The sequence below is a fragment of the Phalacrocorax aristotelis genome, chromosome 6 (genome assembly GCF_949628215.1).
Source record: "Phalacrocorax aristotelis chromosome 6, bGulAri2.1, whole genome shotgun sequence".
NCBI classification, from domain to species: Eukaryota; Metazoa; Chordata; class Aves; order Suliformes; family Phalacrocoracidae; genus Phalacrocorax; species Phalacrocorax aristotelis.
Window position 1 is genome coordinate 42,356,120 of NC_134281.1, and position 20,167 is coordinate 42,376,286.

A 20,167-nucleotide genomic window follows, 5' to 3' on the forward strand; every position below is an offset into this window, starting at 1 on the left:
ACACTGCACCTCCCGAGAGGAACGCAGCCTTGCTCCTGCTCTGCTGAGGCTTGCCTAAATTAGCTCTCTGGGAAGGTAAGACGTGTTAACAGAATACAAACATTAGAAAATACTGATTTCCATCTGCAAAGTCTCAAGGAAATTTGAAATAGCTCAAAACGCACATTGCTTGCACTTCTGGCCTGCTGCAGTGCGGCTATCACCTGGCATCGATGTGCCCACTAAGTGTCAGTGATCTGTAAGGATGCATGATGTGCACACACAAAATCAGATTCCCAGATGCTGTGACAGTCAATGTTTTATTGACCCATTTTACAATGCAGTTTTGGAAAAATCTCACAATTAGGATAGAAATTTCTTTCCTAAGCTACTCTTTCTGGTAGGATCAGGTTTTCTGGTTTGCCCCTGCTTACATTGCTCTGCTAGGATCTATAATCCATTCCCGACATTTCTATTTGAAAGCTGCTCATTCAGTTGATGGAAGAGCAAGTATGTCGGAGACTAAACAAAGAATATTGAGGAATTCTAATCCATTGCTTTTCTGCTTGGTCTCAACACGAACAAATGAATATTGTGAAGATTTAAATTCTTCCTCCCTTGACAGTAATACAGTGTAACTTGATCTGACAGTGTTTCATCTTTAAATAATGATGTTCCCACAAAGCAACTGGTACAGTCATTATCTTGGAATCTTTCTGCACTGAGTCTAATTAAAGAGAATGGCAACAGACTATTGTCAGAAACTGAAAGTTTGTTACCTAACGAAGGCTTTTAGGTGCCTGAGCATCAGCTTTCCCAGTGATAAGTAATTGTAAGAGGCAGCACAGAGGTCACCTCTCAAAAGCCAAGGTGATGAGGCATTTCTCGCATAGTGATTTGTTCTTAATATAAGAACCTATGATGAGAGCCTGAACCTCCTCCATCTAGGGGGGGGATGGGATGAGAAAATGGGGAGGCTTTTGGACTTAATAATAAAGACATTTTGGCCAGCTAACATAACCTGTACTGATGAGCCCAAAGGTCTACAGAAAATTCTTAAAGGAAGATCTCCAGGGGAATTGCTACCATTTGTGAAATGTAGAAAATAAATAATAATGAAAAAAAAACCCAACCAAAACAAAACCCCCCAACCCCATAAAGCTTCAAATAAAATCAAAACAATTGCACTAACAAGCCTTAAAAAAGACTAAGGACCTGGTTGTGGAAGAGCAGTGAAGAGGAGGAAATGATGCTGTGCAGCTGGGATAAGAGATGGTGGAGAGGAGATGGCAAGAAAAGTGGCCCAACTTAATGTGCTCTGCCATGGCAGCACAGCCTTGCAATGCAACAAAGCCACGTAACATCAGTGTGTCTTGACAATAACTAAATTAAATTTTTGGATTAAAAAAATCCCACCACAGTAGTTTAAGTTTGCTTGTACAGCAATTTTTAAATGTGCTGTGACAGTGATTAAAAAGATTAAAGTTGGATGAGTGATGACTGGGACTGTAAAGCCCAGGAAAATGCCCACAGAGCTATGCTGGAAAATACAGTGCAAGTCTTCACAGCAAGAAGACCCAGGGCACATAGATCATGATCAGCTACTTTAGTTGTGATTTAATTCAATGGTGACCTTAACAATAAATTTTAATCCTCTTCAATATTTTTAGGTTTTATTTATTTTGCTAAAGGTTGATTGTAACTAGTTAGTTACTACAAAAATACATTTATCTGTGACAAAGTTTGTATTTACATTGTACGTGCCTTCCTTAGGCCAACTATGGGGATAAAATGCTATGTAAGTATTTAAGGAAATGTAAAATTTACTATACGCCTGTTGAAATGCTCAAGATTTATCATATATGTCAGATATCGTGAACAACTTTTCTTCTATGCTATACAACAATACATATTTTTGTTTTTGGACAGAAATTAGAATGTAATTAAAATCCAAGCAACAGCTTTGTAATAAAAATATTGCATACAAATATGCCAATTGTGATTAATATAAGAAAAATGTTCTTACTGAAATGTTTTCATTTAAACTGGAATATTAAACAAGAGCTTTGTTAGCCTCACAGTAGATAATAGAGGTTCTATGGTGATCAAAACCATTTTTAAACGGTCTAATTTCCACTTTGTCAAAGACTTCGTTTTGTCTGTCTTGAGGCCTTCATGAACACCTAGTTAACATTAAACACTGTGCAGTGACCTCGGAGGAGGTTCTGCCATCACACCATGGCCACAAACACTTCCATAATTTTCCAACTGACAACTCTCAACTTCACACTCCTACTTTTTATGCACAGACCAGAAAAGAAAAATATCCTTTTTCAGCTCCTAACAAGTTGTTCAAGTTTGATAAGCTATTTTCATTCCCACTGAATTAGTTGAATAAGCTGTAGAGAGAATAGGGCTTTGTTTCAGGCAGCTGAAGAAAAAGTAAAAAGCTGGCTTTTTAGTACAGTCAGTTCTGGGTCCAGATTTCTCTCAATTCTCTGGGTGCACACATACTTCTCCTGAATAGTTTTTTCATTTAAATTATGCTAATAGGTTAGAGTATGCTCAAATCTGTGTGTAGACTGCCATTTAAAACTTAACAATGCACATTAAAAGCAGAAAACGTTTGATTTAAATTAAGTGCTAATCCAAGCTAAATAAAAAAGGATCTTAATATTAAAAAAGATACATATCCAGCTTTTAGAGGACATAAGGTGATAGTGCGTACTCCACTTACAGAACAGACCTGACCAGCCCCACAACACTGTTTAGTATTGTTTTTAAATTTAAAAATGTTTCTTAAATTTAGACAGCTATACAGAATCAATATTTTGCTAGGTTCATAACTGGTTAGTCTTTCATCCAACTGATTACAGCTCCTCAAACACTTACAAGTTATCTGATGATCTGAGGATCCTTGTGCTTTTGCACAAGACACTGAAACCATGCTCTGTAATTCTGCAGAGCTACTGAGAGGTCCGTCAGTACTTGAAGACTATCCCTGCGCTGCGTTTTGGTGTGCTACATATCCACCTCATCACTGCACGCTTCTCAACACAAAGACAAGAAACAAAATATTATATAAGAAAAACAGACTCAGCCCTTCCCATACCTCTCCACATCATGCAATGCTCCTACAGAGCCAAGAAATTTCAAAAGAGTAAGTTGGTTCTAGGTCTTGGTTTTCTGAGCTATCAAATTGCACTGCAGTCGCATTTTCAAGTTTTTTACATTAACCAACGCTTAGAGGCTTTGTTTGTTTAAGTATAAACCTAAGTTTCCCAATGTCATGTCTCACCTTTAATTGCTGGGATAAAATGAAAATGATAAATGACTGCAACACCTGGCAATGCTGGAGACTACCAATTTCTGTGCCTTAGAACAAAACAAATACATATCTATAATTTCATCCTAAAGCCTCCTCTGTTAACAAAAAAACACTCCTAGTTTTTCTACTATGTCTTCCCATATCTTTATCTATGATGTCTATATCCCATTTATGATGTCTGATATATTAATCATAGTATTACATATCAAACAGATACACAAGCTAATGATGAAGCCACCACTGGGCAACTGGTGGCTTCAAGTCCAAGAGACCTGCAACTCAAAGGCAGACCTACTCCCACATCTCTGAACAAGGTTTCTCATACACATCTCAGCTCTCTCATGATTAAGAGACTACTACTGGCAACCTCTGGTAAAACTTATCCAGAGGATTCCTTTCCCAAGGCAGCTATCGAGCTGCAAGACTCAGCCAAGACCAAGCACCAGTGCATCGTTGCACTCCCATCTTTCACACCACCCCACGTTCCCTGCCATTCCCAGCTTCAAGGAAAGCAAACTGCTGCTCCCCTTTATGTGCTTTGGTTTCTCGTCAGCCTGGTCCACATGGCACTGTGTTGTACAGAGCAGTAGTTGCACAGCCCGTGCGTTCTCATCACTTGCTCTGCACTCAGCCTGTGCACTTTATTGCTGAGGTGGTGCCTTAGCTCAAGCTGTATCCCAAAATGAAGACCTTTTCCAGCCTTAGAGGAGGAGAGGATGAAAGAAAGGGACCCACAGCACTCTGATTTTAGATCATGGGTTTAGCCCATAAGAAATCCCATGAAAAGCAGAGCTGAAGGAAAATGTCCTTCCTCTCTCCTCTGTTCAAGCCAGGTCTTGTGCTCCTCAGCCTCCTCTGTGAGCCTGTGCAGGTCACCAACCCACCAGAAAACCATTCCTGTTTAATGGTGGAGCAGTTTTCTGCTGATTGAGTCAGTTGAACAGGCTGAGGAATGGAAGAGCAACAAGCACTCAAGTACCATAAACAACTGGGGAAGATGGAAGTGGGGACAGGCAAATGGTGCTCCCCCTTTTGGCTCGCAGTTAGATGGTCTCATATTGTGGAGCTTCAGCCTAAGAAATAGCAGAACATTAGAGGAGAATGACGAAGTAAACACTTCTCATATAGCTGAACAACTGAAATGCAAATTTCCAGGCTGAAAACATACCATTTGATTAATGTTACTATTCCAAAACAGAAAGGCGCCAACCAAATAATTAACTCCAATGTCTCTTCTTAAAATGAGAAAGCAAGAGTTTACTACTTGGAATAATTGTCCTATGTGATACAAACTGAAAATAAGTATGTACTCTATGCTAATAAGAACACAGATTTTTCTAATACTGGAAGTATTGGTCAGACAGCAACTCTTGCATTTACACAGCCCACTGCCATTTTCCTTTTCTATCAGGTGAAGCAGGGGGATCTGGAGAGATGAATGGATAACAATTCCTCCCCCCACAAAAATCCGCATTTAATATCACTGTGAAATCACACAATAGTTGTATACTCTCCCTAAGTAAGCTATACATCTAATTTAATCATCTGCCTTGAGAGTCAAGTCAAGAAATTAATCAGGTTTATGCTCCACTTCTGACATCATAAAACTTGACAGATTTGATTAAATAAGACAATATTTTGTATCAGAAGTTCTATTCTGATTATTTTTAATCTCTCCAAAGGACAGAGTCTGGCAGATGTGTTTTCTCTTCCACATAGAGTAAAATAAAGGGATTAGGGTCAGACACCTTTGCTTATACCACATGTCCAATAAGAGGTGATAAGGAAGGCACTCATTTCTCTGCAGAAGAAAAATAAAATCACCAACAAGCGAACAGAGTATTTAGACATATTTTTTTAGTATCAAAATATGTTATTAGGGAACAAATAGCTCCTCTTTAATGTATTTAATGAAATAAATATATTAATGCATTAAGCTTTGGGCATTTTAAAATTATAATTATAATCAGGAAATTGATGATGTATGTGAGCAGAGAATTGCAATGTGTCACGCACTCTCTCTTTTCCTTCTGGCAAAACAAATCCATCTCCAAGGATTTATCCAAGGGAAAGAGCTAAACGGATAAACTTCACTATATTAGATAGACCTACTTTTTCCACGCTGACTGGAGGAGGAAATCAACTAAGAAAGTTAAAAAACAAATGCTTGAGGGAAAAATAAGAGTGGGGTATGGCAGTTTTTACTGTAATTCTTTTGGGTTGATATTCAACTGATTTTTTCTTTTGTGGAATTTAGCCTTTAAAAGGGATGATTCAGATGCACTGCTGGCTTGCTCCTCAGGAATAAACACTGTCTTTTGGGTAAGCTGGAACTCCATGGATCCTGGTTTTTATTTTATTTTATTTTATTTTTAAATTTAAATGGCCATCTAACCCCTAGCAATGGGGCATGGTGCTCCAGAAGGCTCAAGACGCTCTGTGTATCTTACGACAGATGGCTAACCAAGACATCCAACAGCTGACAACCAAGCCAGAAGAGATGCCAGATCTTTCGAATTGCAGTCCGGTGCTTATGCTTCAGTGTTTATATTTTAATCTCCTAATATAAATTAAGTTTAATTCTAATACAGTTAATAATTTTATTCAGTTTTCCTATAGGAACAAAGCTTATTCAATCATATCCTGTACAATCCAAGCTTCTGCCCCAAAACCTTTGATCCTGCTGGCCAATTTTAAGCAAATCTGATGCTGGACTACGGGTCTCAAAGGTGCCATAAATGGTTCATGAAAATAGGCAGCCATGCAGAGGAAAGAAACCTGATAAATACCCCAACTGGGGGAAAGGCTTCGGTGTGAGATCACACTTTATTAAGGAGTCAAAGAAATCACATGAGAGAAAGCCCTTAGAAATGCTCCAGCCACAGGAAAAGCTTAAATCAGAGCTCACACCTTCCTCGACACCCAAGTCAGCCGAACGGGAGACACAAATCTGTAGGAATCCAACTTCATTAGCTGCAGTACTCACAGAAGTACTTGTTAAACTCTTCACAGCTCTGCATTCAAGTCCTGGCTGGAGGCAGCACAGAAAGCACCCAACCAGTACCTCTGTACTTCCCTCAAAGTGTCTCTTCTGTGTCTCTCCGCGCTGAGTACAGGAATCAGCCCAAAAGGAAAAGCAGAAGGTCTGCCAACACACGGCTATCAAGGGACGGGGAGGACAGGCCGGAGCAGATGTACTAACTGGCTGCTATACAGGCCTGTCCAGGGACACCAAAAGGGCTAGCCTATTGGTTCACTCTGATGCCAAGAGCCATCCGCTTGCACTGCCAGCAGCTGCCGCAGGTCCTGCTTGCTCTGCCCTTCCAAGCTGGCACTCTCCCTGACGTGTGTCACTGTGCAAGTCCTACTCATTCACAATGCCACAATATGCCTCCTGCACACACAAAAGAATGACCACATCATTCCATCCCCGAAAGGCTTCGTTGAACTCCCCATTCCTCACAAAATCCCTTTAACCTCTTTCTTGGCCCTCGCTCATAAGCTACCCATGCTCATCCTTGCATAGAGCTCTACTTACTTCCTCGTCTGTCACATTACAGTCTCATCTCATTTTTTCCCCTTCCACTCTTCTCCCAGCCCTTCAGTGATACCTCACTACATACCATGCTGTCAGGCTGTTCATTTAATGGCTTTCTTCCCTTGAAAAACAGTATTTCAAAAATCACATCTTCTGAACTTCTAGCAACTCGATCCTGAAATGAGCTCTTGCTGTAAAATTACTGCATTGCCTATTTAAATACATCAATAACGCACAACAAAATGATACTGTGTTAATCCTCAAATAACCTGTCATACCCATAAGAGAATAACAGGTTACAAAATGGAGTAAAGTACAGCCAAACCTTATGCGGTTTAAACCAGATTTTTTTTCCAAACACTTGGAAGAAATACATTGTTTCTGGTTCAGAACACAGTTTGCATTAAGGGGTACAATTCAGTGCAAAAATATGTCCAGATTTGAAGGGCCAAGACACAGGTGAGCTTGACACAGGGAGCAGGAAGGTCCAGCACCAAGGGAATCTTGTCCCTCCTCCTTCCCTGGGCATCCAGCTGATCTGCTGTGGCTCAGCGGCCCTGACGACTGCGTTACAGAACAGCCATGGCTCTACCAGACCAGATGATTTTAGGACCATTTTACACTGTAGCAGTATAGGATACATTTTGCTGTTATTTTAAGGTACAGCAAAATGCTGCTGCTTGCTTTTTACTCCCAGAGCAAGTGGAAGGATGGAGACTTAGTAGCATAATATCTTTAAGAACAATTTGGGTGGTGTAATTCCTCTCAGCTCTCACAAGCACACTGTGAAGGGCCATAACTTAGCTCCACAGGTATGTGCACACACAAACAAATGCCTTGCACCTAACATGCTTTCTGGCATTTCCCCCCAGATTCCTCCCAACTTAGACATGTGGTTCAACTCTAAGTAACAGAACTTTACAGATACGAGAATTCATGTTCAATGATCTTGTAATATTCCCATGATCATCACACCATGGAAATTAAAACTTCCCACCTTCATTTATAGACGACCTGGTTGAGTATACCATATAAGTTTAACACTCACAGATCAAAAAATGCTACTTAACCTTACAGTTCCGAAATCACAGCTAACACATATAAGTATTCATATATACGTGATAGCTAATGCACCTGGTTTTCGGTTAAGGGATACAAAAAACCTCTGAACCTACCAAAAGCATTTTTAAAAAATTCAAAACAACTTTTAAAAGCATTTAGCATCCACAGAACAATCACAAAACAGTTAGACAAAGTCAAGGTTTACCCCTCCTGGCTTTGGATGATGTATGTAATCTGTCTGTAGCTCTGTCCCCTGGCAGTAGTACACTCATCGCCTGAACAGGAATTCCCAAACTTTGCTTGCTCGCTACGGCTCTTGGGACAGCAGTGGGTCCTGGCTCTGTGCTGTCCTGTCTGCATATGTAAAGACATGCAGAAGAGTAGGGTCCTCCTCCGCACTTAAGAATTGTCCTTCCCTCAGACCAGGACCCCAAATGGTGCCCTTACCTGTCCTATTCTCCTGCTGCATGTTCTAACTCACAAACCCCATTACTCCACTTTGCTCCTCTTTCTCCTTTACCTTCTCAAAATGACCCCAGAGTGTGTTGCCAATATACACTCTGCTCCTGGATCTTGAACTACAGCTGTGGATCCTGACAGTGGCTGGTTCCCATGCCACCAGTGGTGGGCAGGGCAAGGAGAGAGCTGGCAGCACACGGCATGAAGATGCCACTGGTCAGTGGTACCCGACATGCCATCTGCCTGTTGGGAGCACTTCCCATTCACCAAGGTACCTGGGTTAATGGGTGTCTCGACAGAGGTACTCACCCCTTCCCACTGGGGAGCACACGGATGGTTCATGCAGAATGGGTACAATGGCTATGGACTCTGCCCACGCACACAGCTCTCTACAGAGGGATGCCAGCACAGCCCGCGATCCTCAGTTTTGGAGGGCTACACTCCTCAGACCTTCACTCCATCTCTGCCCAACACACGTGCACACCCACATACACTTTTTACATTCACAGCAGCCAAAATTTGCCGTTTCCTTGATGACCCTCAAAAGCTCAGTGCTTCAGCATTTCCTCTAATAACTTTTTCGGGAAGCAGAGACAGGAAGGCACAGGCCGTGATCTCTAAGCACTGATGAAGCAACAGACATGTCCATCATTACACTAAAAATAAAATGCTAATTTTTACTTCTGGGGTAGCAAAAAGAAATACCTGCCCCTTTAGCCAGTTGCTGCAACATCTCTTCTCATTTAACATGGTAAAAGTATTTTGAATTTGCAGGTAAAAGACAGATATCAGTCTTCTATACATACACACATACATATATAGATCTCCTTACTAATGTCATTAGCTTGCAAGTAGTTTAATAAATATGTGGTCACTACAAGGTATGAAGAAAACTATTAATAGTCTGTCACAGTTTATTATAGCTAGCATACCTACAGATAAATATTCAGGATTGCTCTTTAAATGCCAGCTATCCTAATAAAGAGCAATTACATACCTGCTCAAAGCAGAAGGTAAATTGATGACTAGCCCCTAAGCCACTACATCTAATAAGGAAAAATCAAGTCATAAGATTGAGGAGCAAAAGATAACTTCAACTTTCTCAAACCATTAAAGAAGTTATTCTGGACAGCTGCCTCAATTACTGTAATACTGTGGAAAACTAGGTAGCATCTGTAAAGAATAAAATTATTGTCATTTAACATTTTTACTTTCCCTTCTGTTAGAGGCTTAGTTCCACTATGTATTTGGAGCAGCTACTGTTTAAACCAAGCAGACCATTTTGGAACAGAGCTATTATGCAAATAATCTATTCTGCATTCTAACTAAAAGCAATGCTGTGCTAGTCTGGACAAGAAATGATGCACAGTGGAGCGTCGCCTTAATTTTTTTTTTTTGTGCAGTGGAGCAACACCATTTACGATGGTAATGACGAAAGATATCTTCCTATCTAGAAATCAGACATTCAAGAATATAAACACATAACCACTTTTTATGGGGTAGAGTTTGTTTTTCATTTATTTATTTAAATATTTACATCCTTTTAACATATTTTTAGGTGCAAGTCATTGCAGTGATATTAAGCATTCTTCAATGACAGCAATATAAAGATCAACTTGTATTATCCTCTCTTAGCAAGTTTGTACAGTGATACCTGTGTATGTAGATTTATACCAGAGTTATATGGAATTACTTATCTGTAACACCTGAGTGAGATCAAAGATCCCAAACAACATAAGGCACCTGCACCATGCCTTAGACAATGTAATAGCCTTAAAACATCATATCAGTGTATTTCATGCCTAGCATTTTAATGCTATTCTCTGGATACCTGGCTTATGATGGAAGAAAAGATCATACCTAAGAACAAATGCAATCTGAGGCAATATTTAAAGATTAGATTATCCTTCATTGCAAATAGCTCATTTGTTTACTATCACATTGCTTTATTCTTTTTTTGCCTCCTTATACCATGAAAATGCTGAATATTCAGTTTAGATTCCCCAGCAGCTTTTTATTTTAGTCTAAAAACATTTACCTAACACATTCTTAACAAGCAAAGTGAAGAAAATTCAGCCATCTGTCTCTACATTAAAATAACAGTTATGGAAGAGTAGATTATTCTATACAGCAAGAAATTTAATGCTAGAAATTCTTATACTTTAAGCACTGTGTGCTCGTGTCAGTTTTGTATGTAAGAATGTTGAACGTGAACGTATAACAGAAACAATGATTTATAAGGAAACACAAGACAAAATATTTTAAAGATATTAAAGGCATTCAATACTTCAATCATGCTATATGTCCATGCTTCAAACTGAGAAAAAAAATTATCTGTGCTATTATTTTCTTACCCCCAGCACTTCACTACTACTAAATTATCACTAAAAATACTTAAAATGACTTGCTGGAAACAAACACAATATAGAGATAGATCCAAATCCTTACCTGGGAAACCCCCTTGTACCATTGCTGTACCAGCATGTACTTCAAGATATCTGCATTCCTGACAAACATTCAACGCTGTAAGCAGCTCAAATCCTCATCATACACAGACTCAGTGCCTGTCTTTCTTCTGACGACCTTGGGCCTATTTTTCTGAGATTTTTCTCTCCTTAAGGGCAAACCGTCTGTCTGTTTCTATTATGAGATGCCATCAATTATATTAATTTCAAGCTACCCACAAGCTAACAGTTACATCAGCCAGCAGATGAAAGCTGCCTATGAAAGTATGCAGGGAGAAGCAGATCTCTGGTTTCCCACATCTGACCCACTGATGCTCTACAGCTGCTGTTTGTGCACTGGCTTACTCTGCTAGCATTCGAATGACATCTCTATCCCCAAACACAAGTCACCTCAAACGTCTGTTTATATCGCTGTTAGCTGCAGGTACTATCGCGCTTAATGACCCACTGCATAGCAAAGTAGCAGTTAATTGACGTTATTTATCTAAGCATCCTTTTCATGCAAGCTACAGGGGTTAAAAATTAATTTCTCTTAGTCAAACAGCTTCATTAAATGTGTTACTTTCCAATGCTGTAATCTTGCAGTCTCCCAACGCTGATATGTGTTCATGGTGTAGGCTGGTTTTTTTTAATGTCAGAAAACAAAACCAATCTGTCATTATAAGCATAAGAAAAATCCAAACTTCATCAGAACTTGTATTTTGCTGAAACCCTAAACAAGCAATATTAGTTTTCCTGCAATGAGTGCTGAACTAAAACATTGAAAAGAATCAAAATCCCCCATTTAGTAATTAAAAAGGGCAAAGACAGAACCTCTCTCTAAATTTATAAACATACTTAGTTATTTTGGGAAGTCATTAATTCTCTATTCCAAATGCTGCATTTAAAACAACTCAAAATACTCAGTTATTTTGTTGGTATCATTATTTGTTCATTTTTAAAGTTCATTGTCTTTTCTTTAGAATATGTATCACAGCATACACAAAGCCATCTGTTCAGTGCATTATGTACAAGCACACGGTAAAAAATACAAGAAGTCCCAGCTGCAATTTTACTATTAGTTCATCAAAAATGTAATTTCCTTCTGCAATACTTCATCAGATGATGAGAACTGTGCATGTGATTCACAAATAGAGTTTAAAAAAACAAAACAAAACAAAAACAGCCCAACAAAAACCCAAACTAACCCACAACTTCAAACTACAATGACATCGACATTGCAGTCTATCCTCATGTGGCACAACAGCTTATGAGTCTGCCCGGCATGTAAAGCCCTTCTGGATCTGATATGAGGGCTGGTTAGAAAAGGTACATATTTTAGTTAATTATGGGTCAGAATGAGAATGGGAAAAGAAGATTAGCAGTACAAAGTCATATTAATAGAGATTAACACAGAGCTAAAAAATGGAAGTCACTGCTCTATTCATCTAATCATGGCTCTTGCACGATCTTTGGAAGTCCATCATTCTAAATACACTTGATACTATATTTAAGAAAGTTAAATATTGCCATTATTATTTTTTCAATATTTTATTTTCATAAAGCTTGAAGCATTTTTCCAAGCTACATCTTACTCTCTTAACATCGTCTCCATTTGCTGTTGATTGTAGTGACATCTATTGGAGAGGCAGTGTTTGGCTACACAAGCTGCCTCACCTGAAGATCATTGTTTTCAGGTTCCTCTACCCCCCCCCCCCCGATTTAAACTAAATTAAGAATTGCTTTTCATTTGTTTTAGCACAGCTTCACATCAAACAAGTGCTAAACAGTCAGATTCTCAAGAATTATATATTTATCAGTGATTTTTCTTTAGTTAGTTATTAGAAAAATTCCGGAATTATTAGCAAAGTGACAATGATCACTTTCCCATCTTTGCGCACAGCAGTACATCGACACTTCCTGAGCTCACAGTTTTGCACCTCAAGCATAGCCCATATACTTGACCATGCCTTCTACAAATTCTCAGTTGAACTCTATTCCTTTTTTTCCATCTTTTGTTTTTAATGAAAGCCACCATCCTCTCACATGAGTACAAATATTATTGATGCTATGGAAGCTGCTAAAAACCTTAGGTATGATGAGGGCACTCTGCTCACATGCCCAAGTGCTTTCTAACCCCAACCCAACCCTATCTAGATACCAGGCAGTGTGGGTTTGTCTGAACCAACCTACACACGTGTGCGCGCACACACACACACACACACTCACCTCTCTTGCACCCTGTGCAGCCAAAGATTTAACACAGTGGGGAACACAAAGTCAAAACACTAGAAAAGCTTTGAAATCTCTTGCTTTGGTAGAGAAACCACCATTTCTCAAAAAGCATTTTGGGAAGATAAATCATTATGCCTTCTTACAGCTTCATTGATTTCTACATTATCTACAGACAAAATAAAAGAAAGAGGGCATTATTATCCCCTTATTAGATACAGTTAAACATGCCTGCAGACAGGAAGTCTGAGCACAGCAGTATCTAGTCCATTATCTTAGCCACCTTTCACAAATTTTTTATTATTATCTATTTTTATTACTCTAAACTTATTTGAAACCAACCAGATCAATCTCAGTCAACTAAAGATTTTACTAAAAATTATAGTATCAATTGAAAATAAGGATTCCAAGTTCTTTCAACAGTTGTCTTTTTAGCTTTCTTAGAATGTTTTTTAAGGTCTTTCCCATGTGACTTATGATTGCTTCAACTCAATCACAAAAGTGTATCTAAATTGTACAGTTATGAACGCCCCAAGGAAAACCGTACAAAACATTCCATTACAAACTACTCTGCCCATCCATTTCCTCTGCTTCTTTTTACAACTAACCCCTCATTATAGCAATAAGCCGCAACAGGGTGCACATTAGTCTATTAAGCAGATTCTTAGAGCACACCTAAAGGAAAACACACCAATGCCTATTGATGCAGTCTGCGGCACAGCTGCTTGCAAGTACAAATAGCTCCTTTGTATGTTCTCCCCTCCTTTTACTTGTTTTGATTTAAAAAAAAATCCTATTCAAAATCTGATGTTTTAAAGGTTTGGGAAGCCTAAAAAACCTCATCATGAAGAGTGACCTTCTCCAAAATAACTTTTGCCATAGAGGAAGCATTTTCAGTATGGAGAGGAAAAACTCCAAACCCACATCGTAACATTTTCAGGTCTGTAAGGTGAAGCATTTTGAAGGCTCCTTTTGCAGCAGGATGCACACGCTACACGTTTTACAAAACTATTTTAAAGCATAAACCAAAAGCCTTGAAACAGCAAAGTCAAAGAAAAGAGTAAACAAAAACCACATCACACAGGATTAGAGTTGAATACTGATAAAGATTTGACAGTATCACTAGAAGAAGAAATAAAAAAAGAAATAAAATAAAAGAGCAAATGTTATCTTCAACTTCATAGTCTAGCAACAAACTAAGAACTTAGAAAATAATACTGGAAGTAACAGTGGTTCAAATGAAACTGAAACATAAAGAAAAGCAGGTCTGAAACAAAGTATCCTGGATGCAAGAAGACATATTTGAAAAAACACCTGGAACTTCTTTGAACTTCTTAAACCACAGAAACATGGAGGACGCCTGGAGTTTTTCTAAACTAAGAGCTACCTTATAGTTCTATCCCCAGTAAGGATTCACTCTATCTGGATCAAAAACAACCTTTGAAAAGAAAAGGCAGAACATCTACAAGACTTGTAGTATCTGACTGCTTGTTACAACTACTCAGCAATGGAAGCTACAGTTTCAATGGTGGAAAAGCAGAAATAAAAGGCAGTATTGCCAAAAAGCAAGTGGATTTAGATCCCACAGGGGAAATTAAATCAATACCAAAAGGTTATTCAGCCACTTTAAGGGGAAAACAGACAAAACAGGGATACTGTGAGGCAGTATGGATGGAACAGAAAGGAAAGAAAAATTTTCTAAATATGGTAGGGGAGACTAACAATGCTTTGCTTTCATTTTCAGTATGGGGAATGGAGAAGGACATGGAGACCAAAGATGAAAGCATAGGTCGAAAGAAGTGACAAGGAAGGAGAAAAAAATGTCAAGTGGAGCAAGTAAGTTATTTCTGCAATATGAAAGAAATTGATGAGCAGGTTTGTGACTTTGCAGTTGTATTAATAAGAATGCTAAAAAATTAAATAAAATCCATCAGGAGCACAAAACAAGAACAGATTTAACAGCTGTCCCACCTCAAAATGCCCTCTAAGGCCTTCTATGCTATTGGCAAAGATTGAGAACTACAGGAAGTAAATTAAAGAAGGAGAGGCTATGATGTGAATTTACCTGGACTGGCATAACTTCTTCCTTTTAAGATACCTGATTTTCTAAATAAGGAGGACAATAAATCGAGTTCACCTGTACAGTGAAGCTCAGAAAATTATTAGTTAAGTTCACAAAAACAGTGGAATGAGTAGGATAAGTGGGTAAGGAATAGATTAATCTAAAATGCAAATGGACAGTGTTATAAAGGCATGCACTGGCCTGGACTGAGATTTCTGTGAAAGGGGCTCAAGAATCAGGACAGAGCTATGAACATCAAGTAGTCCACAAAAACAATACTGTACTGGAATTTACAGAGAAAACTTTGTTTTTCCAGTGATCACAGAAAAGAGACACTGTAAAAGTCCATTCCACAGCTGCCAAGATGCTTAATATCATTAAGTACAGTTAGATCATTTCTAACATGCTTTTTACATCAAGGGTTGAGGTACAAACTTAGTTAAAGCTTCCTCAGCCTGTTTCTTATTTTAAAGAAACAGAATGAAGTGGGGAAGAATAAAACAGAAAATGCATATCTTGGTGTTTCAAGATTCCTGGGAAAGATGGCTATTGCAAAACGTTCAACTTCAGTGAGTTTTTACTCACTGGGTAAGGGAGAAGGTGATTCATCTGAATAGATCTGCTTGCTGCTGCCAAATCTGGTAGGATTGATGAATTTAATATCAGAAGTAGCTTTACCTTTTCAGCTATTAGACTCAGCCGGCAATACCATTAGAGATGGCAGAACAGCTAAAAAATGCCCAAGCCCATCAGTAAGAAATTATTTCTGTATGAAGTATTAACTTAGGTCTAGCAAGCACTTGGATTGAGGCATATCTTAATTAGATAACTCAGGTGTCAGACTACTTCTCAAATATATCCTTTAACTGGGAATGGTAACTTTCATAACAAGCTGAAACCAGATTGCTACAATTTGACGTTTACAGAGTTGGTTTGAAAGCCCAAGATATATTCTGTCCAACATCCAGAGTCTGCAGTCGAATGCTCCTCCTGACTACCACTCCCCACAAAATATGGAAGAACCTTCTGGAGGTTACTATGTGGCATGCTCCAAACAGATGAGATGCCAAACCCAGTAGGGGGAGTTCTGGAAAAATCTCAGTTGGTTCAAGAACTTGCAGCTTTCCTTTAAAGCAACAGTGGCAGAGCTGACCATCCTACTTCTGTGCCCCCGTTACTGTTTCCATGAGAACAACCTTCCAAAATCCTTCTCATCTCCACCAAAGAAGCCCTAAAAGTGACAAACCAACCAAACTAATCAATTATCTCGGCTTCAATGGTACACCATTGCCAAGAAAATCAGCAAGAGCAGCTGGAAGTTCTTCCCCACCAGCACGCCCCAAATTAAGAGCTTCCACTCTGAATGGGAGGCATGGTCACTTCAAGGTCAGAAGCTACAGAGGTATCTCACTGCTTCAGCATACCCATAACTAGAGCAAACAAAAAGCACACCAAGACAAAAGATGATGAGAAAAATCAGTGTAGTAAAAAACCCAAACCAAACCCTAACAAAAACCCAACATGTATGCTGATTTGGTATAAGAGATTATAAAAAGAAGAAAAATTAAAGGTAACTAATTTCAGAAAATAATTTCTGACTCCTAACTGCAATTTTAGTATTCCTAAATATTTTATTGTAAGATAAGCTATGGATAACAATATTCCGCTTATCCAAAGCTGTAATTAACAAAGCAGTATGCTGGAATCCAAGTCATGGTGGCAGAAGCTCTCAAGTTGCACTGCATCCTACTCTCTAGGCCTTGTCTCTTCCACAGAGTGGATGTTGTCATAATTCATTCCAAAACCCAGAACTGGACAATTGCAGAACCTTTTCCATAAAAGATGCTACAAAAAATGGGGGTCCTTTTCTCAATAGAGTACTGAAACAATAAATCAGCAGATTTCAGCATCGTCTGAAATCAACTGCAGGGTTTTCTGGACAAGGACTATGCACAAGTGGTTCTCAACCTACACCTGCTCAACTACCACTGCAGTTACAACAGTAAAGGACAACATCTGCCTTTCACTGCTGACATCACTGCCAAAGCAAGTCCTATAGACATTGCTTAGACATTTTTAGACTGAAAATAGAGCCCTTACTAGATGTCTTCAAAAGGGCTGAGCTATAGGAGCCGGGCTGGGAAGAGAAGACTGACTAAGTTACAAATCGGTAGCCCTTGAAAAGAACAAGGTTGAGGATTAGATGCTATTGCCACACTGAGTACTACTTCCCATAGTACAAGCAATAAATGGCAGATACATTTATCACAACTTGATTGTTTTCCATAGATGTAACCTGATGTAATGATTGTGGCACTACTCACTCTCCGCACAAGCATCCTCATCCTCCTCTTCATCCACGTTAGCTTCCTCTGCATGCAGTCTTTCAAGTGCTTTATAAGGAGGTGGCAATTTCATTGGAGGTGGAGCCCCATATTTTCTCTAACAGATTCAAAGACAAATTGTTACACGCTTTGTAACCTCCAGACACAAGAAAAAAACTCCTATTGTCTACTGCACTGTACATGCACATACACAGCACTTAATTATAATGCAAAATTCTGCAGCATAGGCTTTTTAAGCAAGAAATCAGAACAAGTGACACTGAACAACAAAAAAGAAAATACAATTGTACATGCACATTTATTTGTTGCCAAAATACTGTGTATAACCATAAATATGAAAGTGTGAACATTAATCAAGAGTTAAACATTAAATTATACCTCATTTCTCACCAGAGACAACAACAAAATTGTCTGGAACTGATAGAAGCCAAACTTTTAAACACAAAGTAAGAACTCAATCTTCTTATTGCATCTACAAATATTTCAACATAACAGTTCATCTATATTTTGGCTTAAATTTTAAAAAATATTTGTAATTATAATTTCCAATAAAATTCTATTACCTCACATAAATACAGGCAGCTCCTATAATGATGCATATAGCGGCGCATAGCAGGCATAAAGAATAGGCTCTGAATCTAATGAAAACAGCCGCTTGTTCGTCCGAGCAACTGTTTTTATAGCTCCAAGTAACTGGATCGTGCCTTAATTTGCTACGTGATTTCACTAAATTACATTCAACTGTATCCCATGCAACCCCACTACTAATAGCAGGATGCACTTTAGAAAGGGAACACCAAGTATGATATGATATGCCATTAGAGCAACCAGAAGGCCTGTAATTAATTTCTTCTATAGCTGGGAAATACGACTAAACACTCAAACATCAAATTCAAAATAAAATTTTTCACTGTGTGCAATGAAAGCTGAACCTGCATATGGATTTCTAAAATCTTGAGCCGAAATTTGTATAGAATAGTCTAACTAGCAAAGTGCAACACAAGCAACATAGAAAATTTTGTGAGATAAGATAGACATCATCCCATCCATTTATAAAACATTACAGGAAAGTGCTGCACTGGAGACAGCATAACAATAATAACTGGCATTAATTCAATCCAATAGTACTAAGAGCACTTGGAAAGGTGACAGCTGTTTCCCCAAGGTATACAATACACCAAATACACCTCCCATTTTTTGCTTGACACCAACACAGGTAGAACTGTGCAAAACGCATAAGATCCAGGAAGCATGAGAGGACTCACCTTCTATATTACTGAGCAGGTAATGGCAGAAAACCTGCAGCCCTGCTTTCAGCTGCCTATGACAAAACAGTAGTATCACTATAATTTAGTAATAACTCGTAGTCTAAATGATGACCCTTTGGCTTTTTAAGATGTTAAACATTTGTTAGAAAGTCTGTGTGAAATTATACGAGACACCTAAGCTTATCCAGGAGTTTGCTATGGCTCAGAAGGACAAGCTTCTCTTGCCCCTCCTGACCCTCTGAAAAGCCAGGAGTAAATTGTGCCAGAGTACTCCATTACACCATGTTTTCTATTAACACAGCTCTTTCCAGCAGAGATGAACAAGCAGTTTACATAGCCAACCAGCAAAATAGTGGTAGTATCTCATTTGTCCACAAGCAGCTCAATTGTTCTAAGTGGTTTTATGCAATTTCCTTCAAGTAATCATTTTTAAACAAACAGATCAATAGAGGAGGACAAAAATCAACAAATCAGAGAAAACCTTCAGTACTGAAAAGATAATTAATCATAAAGGAAAAAGGCAGATTTTCCAGATGGATGTGGTTGCTTTCAAACCAAACTCTTTTGTAACACTTAGAAGACTGGACTAGAAATATCATTGATTCCCCATAGGGACGTGGACTAGTAATCCACTAATAGCCACTCTTTCCAACTCAGAGATGCCCCTACTGTAGCACAGTATGACTGCTTTGTGAATCAATGTTCAAAGCTAAAACGGAGCTACATATTTATGCACTGAAGCTCTTCTATATTCCACCCACCAGTTTACAGCACCAATAGATGAAAAAGCTTTGAAAAAGATTAGGCTCCCTCTTTAACCTCCAAACAGTATAGAACACAACACATTGGAGTCCTGGAGATTAAAGGCGGAATGTTGCAAGAGGATGAGCACTTTTGAGATTAGAAATATGGATAACAAAACCAAGAAAAGGGGATTGTAACTGCTTCATTTTAAGTATTATCCACTGACATGAAAGAATGACTTCAACACCTTTTTTTTTTTTTTTTTTTAATAGAAGAGCCTCATAGCTTCTGTATCTGACAGGATCTGAAAGGAGTCTTACAAAAAAGTTTTGGAGGCAAGAGGGCCTTCTCAGTTATCCACCACATACCAGACTTCCGAGTAGGATCAAATGAAGAGCTCATCATATTTGAAGTTGGCATGTATAAACTGCACCAGTAAAAGTTATTGTCTGCACTAATTCTGTCTCTGCTCCTCAGTTCTGACACCCTCAAAGTACCTGACCTACACTCATCAGTCAGCACAGTTACCACAGAAAAATACCTAGGCCATTACAGCAATCCGGCTGGGAATGAGAAATTAAATTTTTCCCTTACAGCAGTGATTAAAACAAATCCACTGGTTTAGACCAGATTTTTTTCTCTTTTAAATTTGCTGTGAAGTTGCTTGAAAGTTACTGTGCGATAATTGCTTCACAATTAGCTGGCC

At 38.7% G+C, this 20,167-nt stretch overlaps 1 protein-coding gene across 6 annotated transcripts in view; it reads right to left on the minus strand.

The window, feature by feature from the left end:
• Nucleotides 1-20,167, minus strand: part of PATJ (PATJ crumbs cell polarity complex component) — a 156,530-nt gene that overhangs the window by 70,262 nt on the left and 66,101 nt on the right. For all 6 annotated transcript variants that reach the window (XM_075097400.1, XM_075097402.1, XM_075097404.1 and 3 more), the window contains one exon: nucleotides 17,429-17,546. In XM_075097400.1, coding sequence (XP_074953501.1) covers nucleotides 17,429-17,546 — 118 coding nt within the window. The remainder of the gene's footprint in view (nucleotides 1-17,428; nucleotides 17,547-20,167) is intronic.